General features: G+C 41.7%; 1 protein-coding gene across 1 annotated transcript in view; it reads left to right on the top strand.

Moving 5' to 3' along the window:
• TRPM6 (transient receptor potential cation channel subfamily M member 6) overlaps positions 1-20,822 on the top strand; it is a 136,268-nt gene that overhangs the window by 20,051 nt on the left and 95,395 nt on the right. Inside the window, exons 5-8 of the mRNA XM_032164308.2 lie at positions 3,589-3,713; positions 9,747-9,918; positions 15,856-16,024; positions 17,265-17,388. Coding sequence (XP_032020199.1) covers positions 3,589-3,713; positions 9,747-9,918; positions 15,856-16,024; positions 17,265-17,388 — 590 coding nt within the window. The remainder of the gene's footprint in view (positions 1-3,588; positions 3,714-9,746; positions 9,919-15,855; positions 16,025-17,264; positions 17,389-20,822) is intronic.

Here is a 20,822-nt window from a genome sequence, read left to right as displayed (position 1 = left end):
AAAAATAATAATAAAAAAGGGCCGGGCGTGGTGGCTCATGCCTGTAATCCCAACACTTTGGGAGGCCGAGGTGGGTGGATCACAAGGTCAGGAGATCAAGACCAACCTGGCTAACACGGTGAAATCCTGTCTCTACTAAAAATACAAAAAATTAGCCGGGTGTGGTGGCGGGCGCCTGTAGTCCCAGCTACTCAGGAGGCTGAGGCAAGAGAATGGCGTGAACCTGGGAAGTGGAGGTTGCAGTGAGCCAAGATCGTGCCACTGCACTCCAGCCTGGGCGACGAGCGAGACTCTGTCTCAAAAAAAAAAAGAAAACAACAACAACATAAAACAATCAGTCTAACCTGATTCAACCACAGCTCCTCTATGGCCTGGCTACTTAAGGATTAGTCCCTGGACCAGCAGCATCAGCATCAACTGAGAGCTTGCTAAAGTGCCTATTTCAGGCCCCATCCCAGACCTGCAGAATCAGAGCCTGCATTTTAACAACATCCCCAGATGACTCCCATACACGTTTAAATTTGAACTCTGCTTATGAGCTCATGTCTATTCTTGACAGGCTTCTCAACCATAGTTGAACATAATTTGGCATGAATCTTTGACATTTACTTAAATTGAATGCCACAAGCCTTAAGAATCTACTCTGTGAGAAGCATTTGGATAGGTGTTAGGAATGAAAGAGGAGTAACATGGACCCTGAATTTAGTGATGGGTTGGGCTGTGACAGACAAAAAGCAACTAGTGAGAAATTGATGCTGACTGGGTTATAGTTGAGATTCAAAGGAAGTGTTTTGCGAATACAAGGAAGAGGGAGATGATTCTAGTTTCAATTGAGGGCACCTTGGAAGTCTTGGGAAGGATATAGCACTTGGCATTGGTCTTGTGGGAAAGGTAGGAAGTGGCATTAGTAAGAAGTGGCAGCTCAGGGTTAGGCACACAGCTAGAGATGAAGGCATGTCTAGAAAGAAGTGATAAAGCTCCTGGCTGGAGTGTGTGCCATGTGGCAGGGGACAGGGACTGCAAAGGAGACTGGAGGCAGATTGGGTGCCATGCTGAAGTCTTATTCTCTACATAGCAAGGAGCCCTGAAAGGAATTTGAACAGCAGGATGAATAGGGGAATAACATGATCAAATTGGGTTTACGGAGAGTCTTAACCAACGATATGTATTAGGATCACATGTAAGGTGCTTAAAACAACAACAATATTGGCACACCATGCCAAACTATGGAATCAGAATCTCTACTGGGGTGGATGGCTCCACACTTAATATTGATGTGTGCCGGCAATCCAGATCCCAGATTCTAGAGATGGCTCTGGGAGAGTGTCAGAAAATGAGTTGGAAGGGAAGATGCCAGGAACGAGGAAGTGATTTAGCTACTAAGCATCAGATCCATGCCATATGCAGGTTATTTTTCCTTCTGTGCTAATGACACATATAAGGTCAGTACCACACATAGGAAGAATAAGTCTTACAATGCAGTATTGTGATTTAAAGGTCAGATCAAGCCAATCTCAAAGGCTACTTACTGTATGATTCCAACTACAGTATATGACATTCTGGAAAAGGCAAATCTATGGAGACAGTAGAAAGATCAGCAGTTGCCAGGAGCTGAGGGGAGAGAGGGATGAGTAGGCAGAGCATAAAATATTTTCAGGACAGTGATACTAACATGGTGGATATACATCATTGTATCTTTGTCAAAACTCATAGAATGGACAGCAGCAAGAGTGAACTGTAATGTAAACTGTGGACTATGGAGAATAGTGATATTCTATTGTCATGACCCTATAATGTAGGGTCATCAATTGTAACAGATGTACCAGTCTCGTGGGGGCTGCTGCTAGTTGGGGAGGCTGTGTTTGTGTGGGGCAGGGCGTGGCATGGGAACTTCCTGTACTTTTCATTCAATTTGCTGTGAACTCAAAACTACTCCAAAAAATAAAGTCTATTCTTGAAAAAGGTCAATTGCCTAAACTGGAATCCAATCTCTACAAAATCCAAGCTCTAAATAAATTGTCCAAAGCTCTACAAACCTTGGACAATTTATTTAAACTCTCATTGCCACAATTTTTTGCCTATAAAGTGGACTAAAAACATTCCTACTTAAAGTGTAAATACATACAAAGGTAGCCAACACTTACTGAAATCTTACTGTGGGCCAGTAAGTGTTGGCTACTGTACTAATTACTAGTATTAATTCCAGAAGGGCAAACATTAACATATTACTCCTCAATGTATTAGCTTTGAAATATTTGTGGATATAAAGCTATTAAGTTAGTTTGCCTTAATGAGCAAGGGACATATCTGCAGGATGTTGTGCTGGGACATTGGGTAAGATTAGGGATAAAAAAACATTCATAATAGGAGAAAATTTTTGCAATCTACCCATCTGTCAAAGGGCTAATATCCAAACTCTACAAAGAACTTAAACAAATTCACAAGAAAAAATCAAACAACGCCATCAAAAAGTGGGCAAAGGATATGAACAGACACTTTTCATTAGAAGACATTTATGCAGCCAACAGACACATGAAAAAATGCTCATCAGCACTGGCCATCAGAGAAATGCAAATCAAAACCACAATGAGATACCATCTCATACCAGTTAGAATGGTGATTATTAAAAAGTCAGGAAACAACAGGTGCTGGAGAGTACGTGGAGATATAGGAACACTTTTACACTGTTGGTGGGAGTGTAAACTAGTTCAACCATTGTGGAAGACAGTGTGGCGATTCCTCAAGGATCTAGAACTAGAAATACCATTTGACCCAGTGATCCCATTACTGGGTATATACCCAAAGGATTATAAATCATGCTACTATAAAGACACATGCACACATATGTTTATTGTGGCACTATTCACAATAGCAAAGACTTGGAACCAACCCAAATGTCCATCAGTGATAGATTGGATTAAGAAAATGTGGCACATATACACCATGGAATACTATGCAGCCATAAAAAGGGATGAGTTCATGTCCTTTGTAGGGACATAGATGAGCAAACTATTGCAAGGACAGAAAATCAGACACCGCACGTTCTCACTCATAGGTGGGAATTGAACAATGAGAACACTTGGACATAGGGCAGCGAACATCACACACCAGGGCCTGTCGGGGTGGGGGGCTGGGGGAGGGCTAGCATTAGGAGAAATACTTAAAGGACGAGTTAATGGGCGCAGCAAACCAACATGGCACATGTATACATATGTAACAAACCCACTCGTTGTGCACATGTACCCTAGAACTTAAAGTATAATAATAATGATAAGCATTCATAATGTTAGCGCTGGGCTTGCTGAGGAAGGACAGTGCACAGCATTTTGCTTAGGCAAGAGTAGGATCGGATCTGAAGTTGTAGGCAGAAATTGCCCAAACGGCTCAGAGGAACATTGTTCAGGTAGAGAGAGGTAATGATAAGAGGAAGATGTGTCTAGAAAGAATAGAGGAAGCCAAGGTATCGGAAACTCTCCCTAAGAATATCCTTTTGCATATACTTGCCTATTTATTTGTCTCTTTCTGGCAGTCTCTTTGTTTTGCACGATTTGTGAATTAAAGTTTGACTTCTAAACTGGTTGTTCATAGGAGTGTCCAAGCATGTTGGGGATGCCTTGAAATCCCATTCCTCTCATTCCTTGAGAAAAATCTGGACAGTTGGAATCCCTCCTTGGGGTGTCATTGAGAACCAGAGAGACCTTATTGGAAAAGATGTAAGTAGACAATCCTTTCATAGCAAAAGCAAATGAACACGTGTGCAAATTGCCAGCTTAACACTGTACCTGGATGTCTAATGAATGCACATCACAGATGTAATATATCACAACCAACTCCTGACTTTCTGCTGCTTCCCTCACCCTATATTAGAAGATGACAGTCTCACCCTTGCAGTTGCTCAAGTCAAAAGCCTTGGACTAATCCTGGAATGATCTCTTTGTCTCACACTCAAACTTGATCTATCAGTTCCACTTTAAAAATATATCTAAAATCTGATTTCTTCTTCTCACTACCCTTACTGTTACTGAGTGAATCTGAGCCACCATTATCTGTCGCCTGAATGATTGCAATAGCCATCTTTATTCTTACCTTTGTCTCCTAACAGCGTAGTCTCAACATAGTAGCCAGAATGATTCTTTTAAAATATACAAATCAGATCATGCTATTCTTCTGTGTAAAACCCTTCAGGGACTTCTGTCTCACTTAAGGTAGTAGCCAAGGTTCTTGAAGTGGTTTGCCTGTAGTGAAACAAGCGACATTCTTAATTTGGCCCTCCTAGTTCTCATCTGTTATCTTGTATTACTCCGCTTCGTTCCTTCTTGTGTATTGATTCTTTGATCCTATGTATTCTTTTAAAGGGAATGGACTTGTCTCAGTCTCTTTGTAAGACTAATATAATTTTTTGGTAAAATATCAGATATAAGAAAATGTTCTAAAGAAGAAAGATGACTACTGTTAATATTTGTCAGGATCATTTCAGAATTTTTTCTGTGTGTGTGTGTATATGTACAGTAAAAAAAGTGTGTATTTAAAAATAGTAACAGAACTGATTGCTATAAATCTGCTTTTTTTTAGCTTACCTATTTGCCATAGTTATTTCTCCATGTCGATTAATACAGACATGCTTATGGGTTGTTTTAACTTTTTTTTGTTTCTGAGACGGAGTCTCGCTCTGTTGCCCAGGCTGGAGTGTAGCGGCGCAATCTCGGCTCACTGCAATCTCCACTTCCTGGGTTCAAGCAGTTCTCTTGCCTCAGCCTCCCAAGTAGCTGGGATTACAGGCGCCCACCACCAGGCCTGGCTAATTTTTGTATTTTTAGTAGAGACAGGGTTTCACCATGTTGGCTAGGCTGGTCTCAAATTCCTGACCTCAGATGATCTGCCTGCCTCGGCTTCCCAAAGTGCTGGGATTACAGGCGTGAGCCACCACACCCAGCCTGTTTTAACTTTTATTTTGGAAAACTTCCAACATATTAGGCAGTAGAGAAATTAGAAAAATGAACTCTTTTCTATGTACCTATCTCCAGCTTCAACAGTTACCAGCTCATAGCCAATTTTGTTTCCCCTCTTTTGTTATCCATTCATCCGACGCCCTCTGTTATTTTGGAGCAAATTTGAAACATCAAATAATTTCCTCTATAAATATTTCAGTAGTTCTTTCTAAAATATATGGACAATGAAAAATATGTAATCACAATGAAGTTATTATATCTAAAAAATTACCAGGAATTTCTGAGTATCACTGACTATCCAGTCTAGTCAAGTTTTTCATTGCCTCATAATGTATTTTTCAAAAACAGGATTTCTTAAGTCTTCATTATTTAATGATTTGATTCCATTATCCAAAAAAGTTTCATATATTGTGATGGGTTGATGTATCTCTTGACTTGCTTTTATTTTTGTCACTTTTAATCTATGGATTTTACCTCCATCTCATTATTTTATGTGTGTGTAATTTATTTATTGAGGAAACTGGGTCATTTGCTCTAAAGAGTTTCTTCCTCCAACTTGGATTTTCCAGATTTAATCTTTTGTAGTAGTGTTTAGCATGTTTCTTTGCTTCTTTTCTGTAAATTGGTAGTTCGATTGAGAGGTATGATCAGGTTCAGGTTTTCTGTGTAAGTTTATGCCATAGGAGGAGGTATGTCTTTCCCTTGTAATATATGGTGGTCTCTCTTTTTATAATGTTTGCAGTCGTTGCATAGATTCATTATTTCAACAGCGTTCCAACATGCTGACATTTAATTATAATGTCCTTTGTTTATTAGTTTACATGCTCTATGTACTTAACACTCTAATACTTAAATACTCCATATAGAGAAACGTTTTCTCACCAATCACTTGGTTTACCTTGTGGTACAGTTGTATAGGAAGGGCTGAATAAATGCTTGACTCTTTCTTTTAATTTGCCAGTTTTCAAAATAATGAAAGGTGAATGATGAGTTTTCTTAACTCATAAATGTAAACATATTTGTCATATTTCAATCCATTAATCAATACAGTTATTATTATTAATAATGTTCAAATTATCCCATTTTGGCCAGTGGAGTGTTTTCAAGATGTCTCCTTGTCTTTTCATACAATTCCATTGTCTATCATGACTTCCTTGCTTTTTAGTATGAAAAAATATTCCAGGCTCATTGTGTATATTTTTTGTTTCCCAGAGTAAAGGCTGTTTGCTTTTAGTGGGACATAGTTTTTTTTTTTTTTTCCACAGAGATGGAGTCTTGCTATGTTGCCCAGGCTGGAGTGTGGTGGTGTGATCTCGGCTCACTGCAACCTCCGCCTCCCGGGTTCAAGTGATTCTCCTGCCTCAGCCTCCCAAGTAGCTGGGATAACAGGCACCAGCCACCACACCTGGCTAATTTTTTTATTTTTGGTAAAGATGGGGTTTCACCACGTTGGCCAGGCTGGTCTCGAATTCATGACCTCGTGATCCACCCACGTCGGCCTCCCAAAGTGCTGGGATTATGGGCGTGAGCCACTGTGCCTGGCCAGTGGACATAGTATTAGCAGAGCACATCTGGAGGCCAAGGAAACATTTTGATTTTTCATGCCAGCTAGTATCATACTGTACTGCATTGAATCAATGATTCCTCTATTATTGTCCATTTAGGTCATGTTCTGTTTTTCACTTTTGAGGATAATAATAATAATATTGTGATAAGATATGTAAATCTTTGATACTAGCTTCCCTAGAATTAATTCTCAAAGTGGAATGCTTGGATCAGTCTGTATAACCGTTTAAAATGTGACACATTGCCTTCTGGAAAGGTGGTAATAATTCACATTCTTGGCTGGGTGTGGTGGCTCATGCGTATAATTCCAGTACTTTGGGAGGCCGAGGCCGAGGCCGACGGATTGCTTGAGCCCACGAGTTTGAGACTAGCCTGAGTAACATGGTGAAACCCTGTGTCTACAAAAAAAAAAAAAAAAAAAAAAAAAAAAAAATTAGCCGGGCATGGTGGTGTGCACCTATAGTCTCAGCTACTTGGGGGTCTGAGGTGGAAGGATTGCTTGAACCTGGGAAGTTGAGGTTGTGGTGAGCTGTGATTGCACCACTGCACTCCAGCCTGGGCAACAGAGTGAGATCCTGTCTCAAACAAACAAACCAAATAACAACAAAAACAAAAATAGCCAGCATGGCAGCATGTGCCTGTGATCTTAGCTACTCAGGAGGCTGAGGTGGGAGGATCGCTTGAGCCTGGGAGGCAGAGGTTGCAGTGATCCTAGATGGGCACTACTGCACTCCAGCCTGAGCGACAGAATTAGACCCTGTCTAAAAGAAGAAAACAAAACGAACAAACAAACAAACAAAACCCCAAAACAAAACAATTCATATTATTTTCAATGGGGTATGTGGATGCCCATTGAGTTCTGAGTATTCTGTTTTTTTTCAAGCTATACCATTCTGTTAAGGTATAAAATAATACCTAATTTTTCTTCTTTACATTTCCCTGATTGCTAGTGAGCTTCAACATCTCTTCATATGGTTTTTGTACATTTTCAAGGAGGGATTTTAGACTTCTTAACCTTCAAGTTTTTTTTTTCTTTTTTTTTAAGATAAAATTTGCTCTGTTGCCAAGGCTGGAGTACAATGGCATGATCATAGCTCACTGCAGCCTTGAACTCTTGGGCTCAAGTGATCCTCCCATGTCAGCCTCTAGAGTAGTTGGTACTACATGCATACACTGCCACACCCAACTAATTCTTAAAAATTTTTTTCTTTTAGAGATGGGGCCTTGCTGTGTTGCTCAGGCTGGTCTTGAACCCTTGGCCTCAAGTGATCTTCCTGCCTTAGCCTCCCAAAGTGTTGGGATTATAGGAATGAGTCTCTCTCTGTGCCTAGCCTTGAAAGATCCTATAATTCAGCCTAGTAACAATTTTGTTTGTCAAGTATGCTGCATTTCTCATAGTTTTTATTTTATATTATTTCTTATCTTTTTAAAATAAATACAAAATATGTATTAAATCTCTCAATTATTTTCCTTTTGGTTTCTTGCCTCAGTGTCATGCTTCGAAATTATAAAGGTAACATTTAAAGTCTAATGTTTATAAAGTTCATAGTGCCTTTTGCATCCATTATTTCTTTGAAGCCTCACAACAACCCTCTGAATAAAAAGTATCATTATCATCATCCTTACTTACACTTGAGGGAAATAAGCCTGAGAAAGAAGGCAAGAATTACTCAGAGTTAAGGTTAGTAAGTAGAAGAGCCTTGACTTAAACTTGGGCTTTCTTACTCTAAATATTGTGCTCTTGCCTCTAAAAGCAAATATGAAGTGGAGCAGCTTAAGAAAATGTCCATTAATGTAATAAAGATTTTGATGTTTTATAATGAATGAAATGCTATTTGGCTGGTTGGCTGTTCCACTGTTTTATTTATTTATTTATTTTTGAGACGTGGTCTCACTATGTCGCCCAGGCTGGAGTGCAGTGGTGAGATCTCGGCTCACTGCAACCTCCACCTCCCAGGTTCAAGTGATTCTTGTGCTTCTGCCTCCCAAGTAGCTGGGACTACAGGCACATGCCACCATGCCTGGCTAATTTTTGTATTTTTGGTAGAGATAGGGTTTTACCATGTTGGCCAGGCTGGTCTCGAACTCCTAACCTCAACTGATCCGCCAGCCTCGGCCTCCTAAAGTGCTGGTATTACAGGCGTGAGCCACTGCTCCTGGCCGGCTGTTACTCTTTATTTTGTTTGAAATACTAGAGAAAAGTCAGTGTCAAAATATTATTCTGGAATAAATCTATTAAAAGACAGTATTTTTGAATAATGGTGTGGTCTATGTACTGGTGCTAGTCCTTGAACTGTTTTTTAATGGTTTGAAACAAGGTAAGCACAGAAATGAAAAAGAAGGCTGGGTGTGAAACCCCGTCTCTACTAAAAATACAAAAATTAGCAAAGCGTGGAGATGTGTGCCTGTAGTCCCAGCTACTCGGGAGGCTGAAGCAAGAGAATCACTTGAACCTGGGAGGCTAAGGTTGCAGTGAGCCGAGATCACGCCACTGCAATCCAGCCTGGGCGACAGAGCAAGACTCGGTCTCAAAAAAAAAAAAAAAAAGAAAAGAAAAAAGAAAGAAAGGAAAAAAAATATTTAGAACCACTGCCAGCAATGTGACCATGCTGTGTCATTCAAGCACGTGGAAAGCAGGCTAATCTTGCTGAACAGGGTATGTTTCAACATTGTTGAACTTGTGTTGTGAATCTCATGTACCACAAGCTGCCTACTAGTTATTCATAGTAGGATCACATATTGGTCCATTAAAACATGGGAAATTTAAAAAATTGATACCACAGACAGTTTGAGAAGCACTGCTCTAAATTGCAAGTAATACTTTTTTTTTTTTTCTTTTTGGGACGGAGTCTCACTCTGTTGCACTGGAATGCTGTGGCACGATCTCACCTCACTGCAACCCCAGGTTCAAGCAATTCTGCCTCAGCCTCCCAAGTAGCTGGGACTACAGGCACCCGCCACCATGCCTGGCCAATTTTTTTGTATATTTTTAGTAGAGACGGGGTTTCACCATGTTAGCAAGAATGGTCTCTATCTCCTGACCTTGTGATCCGCCCACCTTGGCCCCCCAAAGTGCTGGGATTACAGGCGTGAGCCACCATGCCTGGCCACAAGTAATACTTTTTAAACTAGACAGGAACTCTGTTAGCACATAAAGGTAGGCCTTTGGAGCAGGTGAGCCTGGGGAAGGATCTAGAGCTCTGACCCTCCCTTGTCCTTGCTGTCTCTCAGGTGGTGTGCCTATACCAGACTCTGGATAACCCCCTCAGCAAGCTCACAACACTCAACAGCATGCACTCACACTTCATCCTGTCTGATGACGGGACCGTGGGCAAGTATGGAAATGAAATGAAGCTCAGAAGGAACCTGGAGAAGTACCTCTCTCTGCAGAAAATACACTGCCGTGAGTATCACAGGGGCTCAATCACCCGGTCTGGTTGCAGGCCTGTTGAGATCTTTCATGGTCTTCCCTGACCATCAAAGCTCACACCCCTAGTCCCCTCAAGCTAGCCTCCTTAATGATCTTCAGCCACCCCCCTTCCCACATGGGTATCCCCCCTCCTCTCTCCCTCCATCTATCCAACCCAATTGACACTTCGAGGATCCACTAAAGTCTTCATCCTTCCATGATCCCCCCAAAGATTTCTTCCTCTCTCTCCACTGTCACCACAAGTCTGCACCGTCTGATATCCTGTGTTCTTCCGGCTGTGGGTTCACCGTGGTCAAGGTGCTCACTTATCACCTGCACAGAATAGAGAGGCCCAAGTTGGCCCCTGCCTTAGAGCAGCCGGAGGGATTAAGTTAACATAGTGAACTCGCAGCCAGAAGAAAGCAGGATATAAGACAGTGCAGACTTGTGGGTGACAGTTGAGAGAGAGGAAGAAATGTTTGGGAGATGACGGAGGGATGAAGACTTCAGTGGATCCTCAAAGAGTCATTTGGGTTGGATAGATGGAGGGAGAGAGGAGGGGAGATACCCATGTGGGAAGGGGGTGGCTGAAGAGCATGAAAGAGACTAGCTTGAGGGGACTAGGGATGTGAGCTTTGATGGTCAGGGAAGATGACATTTCATGTGTGGGTGGGGTGGCCCTAGGCGGGGAAGGGGTTAAGACCAGACAGGAGTTTTAGAAATAGGGACCTTGGGGCTGGGTGTAGTGGCTCACGCCTATAATCCCAGCACGTTGGGAGGCTGAGGCGGGTGGATCACCTGAAGTCAGGAGTCGAGACCAGCCTGGCCAACATGGTGAAACCCCGTCTCTGCTAAAAATACAAAAATTAGCCTGGTGTGGTTGTGCATGCCTGTAATCCCAGCTACTCAGGAGGCTGAGGCAGGAGAATGGCTTGAACCTGGGAGGTAGAGGTTACAGTGAGCTGAGATCACACCACTGCACTTTAGCCCGGGTGACAGAGCAAGACCCTGTCTCAAAAAAAAAAAAAAAAAAAAAAAAAAAGAAAAAGAAATAGGGACCTTGGAAAGTGTCAAGTCTGTGTCATGCTCACAGTGGTGCTTCAAGAGGGCCATTTTGGTAGTTTTATCTGGAGGAAGACAAGGAGAAGGGAGGGCCAGAATCAGCAGGCACCACTGGGCAGGGAAATGTGAATCCTTTACAGAGAGCAAGAGGGCTGAGTGCTGCCTGGAAAATTGGAGACTTTTGGTTCAAGGCACCAGAAAGCGGACCCCTGCCTCTTGTGCCGAAATTAAATCTTCCACAAAATACTTCTTTAGGACAAAGGGCCAGGGAGTGGGAATGCCTTCAGGAGGCTCAAGTCCTCTTCAGCCTTTGAGCGTTGGGCTGAAAAGATGAAAGGCTGGAAGTCCATTTAGTTTTTGGCCTTGATCCCTGGAGGCAGCAGAATCTAGTGAGGTCAGACAGATTGAAGCTCTGTCATTTTGTGCCTGTGACCTTGGCCAGATGGCATTAACATCTGTCAAACTGTTTTCTTATTATAAAATGGAAAGAACTATCTACTTCTAACGTTTGTTGTGACAATTAATTGAGAAGATGTATATTAGGGATGTCTAGAATTGTGTTGGGTGCACGGTATGTCTTTCATAAATGTCTGTTTTTTTCCTTCCTTTTTCCCTCCTTTGGTACAGTGATCATCTCATGGTTGTGGGGTAGGAGGAGGGGACGGACTCTGGGAATTGTGGTCGTTCGCTTAACTCTTAGTGTGAATAAGGATTCTGAGGCTTATGCAGGACAGGAAAAGGGGAGAGAGGATCAGGTATGTGGTCTTCTGCGGGGTAGGAATGGCTGGGAGAAGGGAGACCAGCAGAACAGAGGAAAGGAAGAGAGGTCAGAGAAGGACCTTGAAGAAGAATCCGTATAGAGAGGGATCCATTAGGGGCCTGAAATATTACCTGAAATGTCCCGTTGCCTCTGTTGACCTTTGCCCACCACCTAAATTGCGTGGGGTTCTGTGCAGCGCTATAATGTATGTTCCATGGGAGGTATGAGAGTCTTTGTCTTTCTTACTCCCTGCTGATTGCCCATTTTAGTATGAATGCAACAACCCTGAGCTTGCTTATAGTAGCAGATGACATTTCTACTTTCAAAGACCTTGAAACCTAGGATTTATCTGGAGGCGTTTGCTGACTCTGGAGTCAATTCCAGTGGACTGGTAACATTTGTTATTCTAAGGAGAACCCATATAAAAACAGCAAAAACAAGAAGCCACCTATACACACACACAGACACACACACAGACACACACACACACACACACACACGGAAGAAAGAGAAGATATGCCCTCAAGAAACTCAAAATTCTTGTGTATCAAGCTGATCTTCATACCTAATACTTATGAGGGAGGTTGGCTACCATATTTGTATTTGTTGTTGATATGATCAAAAAGGGATTTATTTTTGATGGCATGAAAATACTTAAATAGTGGTTGATTTATTTGACTTTTTTGTTTTTTCTGGAGACTGAGTCTCGCTCTGTCACCCAGGCTAGAGTGCAGTGGCATGATCTCAGTTCACTGCAACCTCTGCCTCCCTGGTTCAAACAATTCTCCTGCCCCAGCCTCCTGAGTAGCTGGGATTACAGGTGCCTGCCACCACACCCGGCTAATGTTTTTCTATTTTTAGTAGTGATGGGATTTTACCATGTTGGCCAGGCTGGTCTCGAACTCCTGACCTCAAGTAATCCACCTGCCTTGGCCTCCCAAAGTGCTGGAATTACAGGTGTGAGCCACTGTGCCCAGCCTGTGGTTGATTTATTTTATCGCTTTTCAGCCAGTCTTCTTGGCGACTCTGGCAAACCCTTGTTGTTGGCAGAGAATACTTAAAAAAAAAAAAAAAAAAAGACTCACATTATAAGTTGCTGTAGGAATCCCTGGCTTTCAGCCATTTGAAATGTGGCCAATGTCAGCTTCTGTTTTGTAAGACTCTAAGGATGTGATTTCAAGATAGGAAGCATAGGCTCTGTTGCCTCTGTATCTTTTCATAATCCAAGTCTCAAGGGAGAAGAGTGCTCTTTCCCGTAATGTCTGTTCTAGGAACTTTTAATTTGAAGGTCTAATATTGTATTCCTGCCTCACCCTGGGACCTTACAGTAGAAGCAGCTCTCTACTGAGATTTCTCAGCAAGAATTTTACACTTTTTTCTTTTTAAACCAATTTGTATTAGTGTATCAGTAAGTTTTTTTTTTTTCAGAAAAAGCCATAAATATATTTGATTTTGTGGGAATAAGTTATTACTTCAAGAAAAGTGGGCCAGGCGTGGTGGCTCATGCCTGTAGTCCCGGCACTTTGGGAGGCTGAGGTGGTTGGATCACCTGAGGTCAGGAGTTCAAGACCAGCCTGGCCAACATGGTGAAACCCCATCTCTACTAAAAATACAAAAAAGTAGCCAGGCATGATGGCGTGTGCCTGTAATCCCAGCTACTCAGGAGGCTGAGGCAGGAGAATCACTTGAACCCAGGAGGCAGAGGTTGCAGTGAGCTAAGATGGTGCCACTGCACTCCAGCCTGGGCAACAAAGTGAGACTCCATAAAAAAAAAAAAAAAGTGTATCTAACAGAAATTGAATTCTCTTCCTCTTCCACAAAAATGCCCATATTAATTTCTTTTTCTTTTTCGGATGGTAAAAGTATTATATACTTCCACATTCAGGTAATGCAAAGAAAGCATATAACAGAAGAAAGGGACAGTTTTCCATAATCTCACTATCAAAACTAACCATTCTTAACCTTCTCATATGTATATTTTTACAAATTTTCTACACACACATGCAGACGCACACACACACAAGCAACATCTTTTAAGCAAAAACTGGGGTGATTTCATAATGCTTCTATGGTAGTTTTTCCCTTGCCCCACTAACCACGGTCCTATTTCCATGTCAATGAGTATAATTTAGTACATTTTAGTGGCTGAATAACATTTTATTACACAAGATACAAAAAATTCACTTACAAGTGTTTTTATTCCAAAATCAATAAAATATCAATCGAAATTTTCTTCTATTACTTTTGTGCCTTATACTATTTTTGCCACTTCATTTGGCTTTTATAAGACTATCTATTTAGAGAAACCCTATGTCTATTAGTTGGTACATCATAGATATGCTTTTTAGTGATATGGAGAAAATAATGAGGTGGAGGTGTATGGAAAAGGAGTAGAATGTCAAAGCAACTGAACTGATGGAGTGAAGTTTTTGGATGGTTGCTAACTGACCCATCCCTAACATTTGAGAGCCTGACACAGGATACACATAGAAGACCACATACTATATGTCTAGATATTTAAATGCCTTAAATCTAGATAACTGTATAAAATATGTCCTAGCCTTTTATCTTGACACATATAGCTGGAAGGCCAGACTTGAGTTTGGAAACCTTGGATTTTTGGAAGTACTGGGCAACATGGTGTTCCTTGGGCATCCTAGTAAGCTGGGGAGGGAGCACAGGCTTCCCTTGACCCTTGACCCTGTAGATGTCTCACCATGAGGGCAGGGGTGTGGCCAGAGGAAGGCCAGTGTGCGCCCCTGAAAACATGGGGCCCAGAGTAAAGTCCTCTTTTGCTCAGGGGTGAGTGTGGCATTGCTTGCCAAATTTTCTTCTTTTGGAAAATAAAATAAAATATAGTGATTTAAATGTAGTATATCAATATATGTGTGGTGTGAAAACATAAAGCAAATAAAAAATCTATAGAATAAATAGTCAAGGTCCCTTTTCAATATTTTCCTAAACCTTCCCTTCTCTTTTCCACTGTTCATAGTGTGATGTGTATCCTTCCAGAATTTTCTGGTCATTTATATAACATGCTATACATACAGGTATGTGCATATATACATATAAAATACGTATATATGTATATTGTTTTAAAAATATACATAGGATAATACTGTGCATATTATTCTGTAAGCTTTTTTGCTTACATCTTTTTTAAAAGAATGACTCTGCAGTTATTCCTTTCTGTTCTTTCTCCCTTACTTTAATAAATTAATATATATATAGGCTTGGGTCACACAGTCTGCAAGAAAAAAAGGTAATATATAGTCATGATAAAAAATTCAAACAATAAAAAACGAAATAAACGGCAATGCAAAAAAGTCTTTGAGGGTTGTCATCCTACCTTGTTCCTAGAAATAACCACCATTAAAAGTTTATAGAGTCTAGGTGTGGTGGCTCACACCTGTAATTCCAAGACTTTGGGAGGCTGAGGCAGGAAGATCACTTGAGACAAGAAGCTTGAGATCAGCCTGAGCAACACAGGGAGACCCCATCTCTACAAATAACTGAAAAAAAAAAAAAAAAAAAGCTAGGTATGGTGGTACATACCTGTGGTCCCATCTACTCAGGAGGCTGAGACAGGAGGATTGCCTGAGCCCGGTAAGTTGAGGCTGCAGTGAGCTGTGATCACACCACTGCATTCCAGCCTAGGTGACAGAGTGAGACCTTGTCTTATATAAAATAAATAAATAAGTAATAATTAAAATGTTTATTGAACTGGTTAAGGTTGCTCATTTTTGGAGATGAGTGATGAACACACTGGGATCTATTATATTGTTCTGTTTACTTTTAGATACTTTGGGAGTTTCCTATGATGGAATACTTATTTCTTAAGGAATACTTATTTTTTAAAAAAGTTATTGAAAGCCTTTTTACCTGGTAAAAGCTTGAAGATGCTGTCACCATATTTATGCCACATTTTATTTGAAGTCCAGGTTTCTGGCTTGGTCTTGATCTAAGCAAACCAGGTAAAATGAGGGAGGGGCCAGTGCGAGGAATGAACATAGGTGGTAATTGAGAGACTTGTGTCTGGAAGTCAAAATGGCCAACTGGCTGATCTAGGGATTCTCTAACAGTGTGGTATTGTTTGTGGTCTGGAATAGGCTCAAGACAAGGCGTGCCGGTGGTGGGGCTGGTGGTGGAAGGCGGTCCCAACGTCATCCTGTCAGTGTGGGAGACTGTCAAGGACAAGGACCCGGTGGTGGTGTGTGAGGGCACAGGCAGGGCGGCTGACCTCCTGGCCTTCACACACAAACACCTGGCAGATGAAGGGTGAGTTGTTGGCTCTTCTTTTTTGAAACTATAGGGGCTATTTATTCCTCCATTTTAGTTATTTTGACTGTGCATTTATGTGGGCCAGATACTCTTGGATTATAGAAGTTGAGACTGGATTTCATTTCTCAGTGACTTTGTGTTTGTTGTTCAACATCAAAATGCCCTTCAGCTATGAGAGTTGCTATTTTCTTAGCTGAAGAATGGCCTGCCTTTAAAGGAAAGCTTGAGTCTTGCTTGAACTTTGGGGAAAAGGTGTTTGCATGGGGAGTGAGGGAGGTGTGGCTTGAGCAATTGGCCATTACAGCCGTAAGGACCTTGTAAGGGAGGTGGCCAGTGTTGGGCCCAGAGCACCTTCAAATTCATTTGCCTTTAATGGAAATAGCAGAAATTGGGAAGGTCTATATCCTGACATTTTCATAGCATATGTTGTGCTTATTTCAGGCTTTAATTCTTTCCCCTTTTCAAATAAGAAGATAATTTTTCTCTTGCCATCCCTCTAGCCAGTGTGATTCTTCCAATTTCAAAAGCATGATACTTCTACTGTATAAATAAGTACACTGCCTAAGAACTCAAATGTTGACGCCACTAATTTATTTAGTAAACAATTCACTGCTTATGCTGTAACAGCTCTCTGGAGTGCCTTTGCTTATGATTGCTCTCCCTGTTCATCCCTCCTGCCTCCACTTCCGCCCTCTACCATCTCCCTCTGCTTTCACTCCTCTCCCTTTTCTAAAATCACCCTGGATGTGTGGTTATTAAACCTTTTAGGGTTTCAGATCCTTTAGAGAATATAATACCTATAATTTCTGGAGATTCCCAGCCCTCTGGAAATCTACCAGCTTCAGAACTCCACTTCAGAGTTTATTCTTTTCAGGATGTGGCAGATCAACCCATTCTCACTTTCTTTCGTCTTTTATAAATGTAAAAATAGAGGCAGCGTCTTGCTATGTTGCCCAGGCTGGCCTCGAACTCCTGGCCTCAAGTGATCCTCCACCTGGGCCTCCCAAAGTGCTGGGATTACAGGTGTGAGCCACCATGCCTGGCTCCATTCCCACTTTCAAATTCAGCCTTCTTCTTGAGCTCCTGCTTCCATTTGCTCCCCCTCATTTGCTGTCCTGGTAGAATTGTCCATAGACACGTTTTCAGTCTGGGGAGCTGATGGGGTGTTTTCTTGTACTGATGTTGTCAGCTCATTCCCCTCTCTGGGTTGTGTCAAGACCATTTATTTCTCTTCCAGAATGCTGCGACCTCAGGTGAAAGAGGAGATCATCTGCATGATTCAGAACACTTTCAACTTTAGTCTTAAACAGTCCAAGCACCTTTTCCAAATTCTAATGGAGTGTATGGTTCACGGGGATTGTGTGAGTATGACGAGTTGATGATTCAGCTGACTTAAGAACTGCTAATTTACAAAAATTGTAATATTTATTTTCACAATTAAAAAAAAACATGATGGACACAGGAAGGGGAACAACATACAGGGGCCTGTCAGCGGGGAAGGGGGAGGGAGAAAATCAGCATAAATAGCTAATGCATGCAGGTCTTAATACCTAAGTGATGGGTTGATAGGTGCAGCAAACCACCATGGCAAACATTTACCTGTGTAACAAACCTGCACATCCTGTACATGTATCCTAGAACTTAAAGTAAAATTTTTTAAAATTAAAATAATTAAAAATAAAAAATATGGATTTTTCATTTTGATTTTGAGTGTATCTAGCTCTACAGAATTTGATTCTTAGTTGAGTAAACTTGACTTCTTACTGTCACTGCTGTCCGCACTCCCCATACTTCAAATACTAGACTCTGCTACAGAAAAAGCACTTAGTATAACAGTGTTCCAGCCGGGCGCGGTGGCTCACGCTTGTAATCCCAGCACTTTGGGAGGCCGAGGCGGGCGGATCACGAGGTCAGGAGATCGAGACCACGGTGAAACCCCGTCTCTACTAAAAATAGAAAAAAATTAGCCGGGCGTGGTGGCGGGCGCCTGTAGTCCCAGCTACTCGGAGAGGCTGAGGCAGGAGAATGGCGTGAACCCGGGAGGCGGAGCTTGCAGTGAGCCGAGATTGCGCCACTGCACTCCAGCCTGGGCGACAGAGCGAGACTCCGCCTCAAAAAAAAAAAAAAAAAAAAAAAAAAAAAAACAGTGTTCCAGAAAGGTTATCAGATTTAGCGAAAATTACACAGAAGTATTTTCAGAGGGTAAAGGAACAGCTCCGTGTCTTCAATGAACACAGCTTCATGGTGCTGAGTTACATGACTGCCTCACAGCATCCTGAGTAAATCCTGCAGGAAATAATTGGGAATGTACTGGACAATGGGAAAAGGGAGAATAAACTCTGGGATAAAAAATGGAGCCCACAAACTATGGGCTATTACCATAATGTAGACTCAGGAAAAGTTTTTACTGTTTCAGGGTACTGTGATAAAAAGATTAATTTATTTAATTAATTAATTTATTTGGTAAAGACAAGGTCTTGCTCTTTTGCCCAGGCTGGAGTGCAGTGGTGCAGTCGTAGCTCACTGCAGCCTTGAATTCCTGGGCTCAAGTAATCCTCTTGCCTTGGCCTCCCAAAGTGCTGGGATTATAGGCATGAGCCACCATGGCCAGCCTATGAACAAAATGACTTGGATGATATGAATTATCGATTCTTTTTCTTTTTTTTTGAGACAGGGCCTCAGTCTGTCACCTAGGCTGGAGTGCAGTGGTGAGATCTTGGCTCGCTGCAACCTCCACCTCCTAGGCTCAAGTGATTCTCATGCCTCAGCCTCCTGAGTAGCTTGGACTACAGGTGCATGCCACCATGCCTGGATAATTTTTGTATTTTTTCATAGAGATGGGGTTTCACCATGTTGGCCAAGCTGGTCTCGAACTCCTGGCCTCAAGCAATCTGCCTGTCTCAGCCTCACAAAGTGCTGGGATTGCAGGCGTAAACCACTGTGCCCGGCCGAATTATCAATTAATATCAGTGACTCAGATGATATGAAGCTGACGATTACAGTAAATATACAGATATGTCATGATTCAAAGTGATCTTTCTAGAATCTGAAGGCTGGACCAAATTGTATAGGAATTTTGGTAATATTTAATTACCTGCCCTCAAAAAAAAAAAAACCAGCCGAAATGTTCTGGCTAGAGGAAGCATGACAAAATCTATGTGGAAAACTCTTTGGGGTTTTAGTTGGCCCAATAACAACAATAATAGCAACCATGTTTCTAATTAGCAGCGTGCTTCTAAACACATTCTTTTCATTTGAAATTGCCCCGTGAGTGAGTTCAGTATGGCAGTGGTTATTTCCAGTTTGGAAATGATGAAGCAGAAGGCTAGAGAATTTAAGGGATTTGCAGTCATGCAGTTAAGAAATGACAGATATGCTCGGATGTGTCGGCTCATGCCTATAATCCCAGCACTTTGGGAGGCCGAAGTGGGTGGATCACCTGAGATCGATCGGGAGTTAGAGACCAGCCTGGCCAACATGATGAAACCCTGTCTCTGCCAAAAATGCAAAAATTAGCCAGGCATGGTGGCGGGTGCCTATAATCCCAGCTACTTGGGAGGCTTAGGCAGGAGAATCGCTTGAACCCAGGAGGCAGAGTTTGCAGTGAGCCGAGATCGCACCATTGCACTCCAGCCTGGGCAACGAGAGCAAAACCCTGTCTAAAAAAAAAAAAAAAAAAAAGAAATGATAAATCTGAAACTTGAGTTTCAGAAGAGTTGAAATCTTCTTAGTCTATTACACTTTCTATTTGCCACAGTAATCAGTAAGTTAAGAAAAGGACAGGTAAAAGAGATTGCCCTTATGTTTGCCTCTTCCTGCCATCAAGCAGAATAATTAATAAGCAATGTAATGACCAAGAGGGACAAGAGAAGGCAGCAAAGGGCTTGCAGATGATAGGAATTGGGTTGTACAATTGAGTGCTGATTTTATTCATGCACATAGAGGGCGTGTCAGGTGAAAGGAAACGAGGTGTGAAGTTATAGAAGCATAGTTTTTTATCTTTATGATACCTTAGTGATTATTCAGCAGGTTCCTCTCATTTTATGGATGAGGAGCCTGAGATTCAGCAGCCTCGAGATATTTACCTAGGACTAGCTTGTTAGTGGCATACTTGGAACTAGGTCTTTCCAATCTTGGCTTTTTCATTAAAATAGCTCCTTCTACTATATGAAATGTATTTTAATTTAAAAAGACTGAGATATAGTCATTAATAGCAGGTGACTCCCCTCCTCCTTTTTTTGAAGCAACAAAAGCAGAGATTTATTGAAAATGAAAGCACACCCCATAGGGTGGGAACGGGTGAGTAAGTGCCTCAAGGGCCCCCAGGTGACCCTTTGGAACCATAAGTAACGAACTTACTTGCCTTTAAAAGAGTCAAAGACCGTCTGTGTTGCCCAGGGTACTTGCTCATTGGGTCCACTGTAATTACCTCAGTTATTTTATGACAAACCCTTGAGGATTCATTTCTCATGAAAAAGCAAGTCTGCCTGGGCATGGTGACTCGCCTGTAATCCCAGCACTTCGGGAGGCTGAGACCGGAGGATCGCCTGAGCCCAGGAATTCAAGACCAGCCTGGGCAATATAGTGAGACCTTGTCTCTACAAAAAATTAAGAAACGAGAAAAAAAAGCAAAAGTCTTAGTTTCCAAGGCTAGGTGAATGAAGGATTTCATTCGTTGTCTCTTTGAAAGGAGACATGATTTTATTTACATCAGAAATTAACATCGAGGTTCTTTTTGTTGTAGCATGTACATAGTAAATTCATGTAATAACATTTCTTCATAAATGTTTCCTCT

Source organism: Hylobates moloch, unplaced genomic scaffold (assembly GCF_009828535.3).
Source record: "Hylobates moloch isolate HMO894 unplaced genomic scaffold, HMol_V3 SCAFFOLD_10, whole genome shotgun sequence".
NCBI lineage: Eukaryota > Metazoa > Chordata > Mammalia > Primates > Hylobatidae > Hylobates > Hylobates moloch.
Note: the sequence above shows the minus strand (reverse complement) of the source record. Positions and strands in the feature narration are given on the sequence as shown.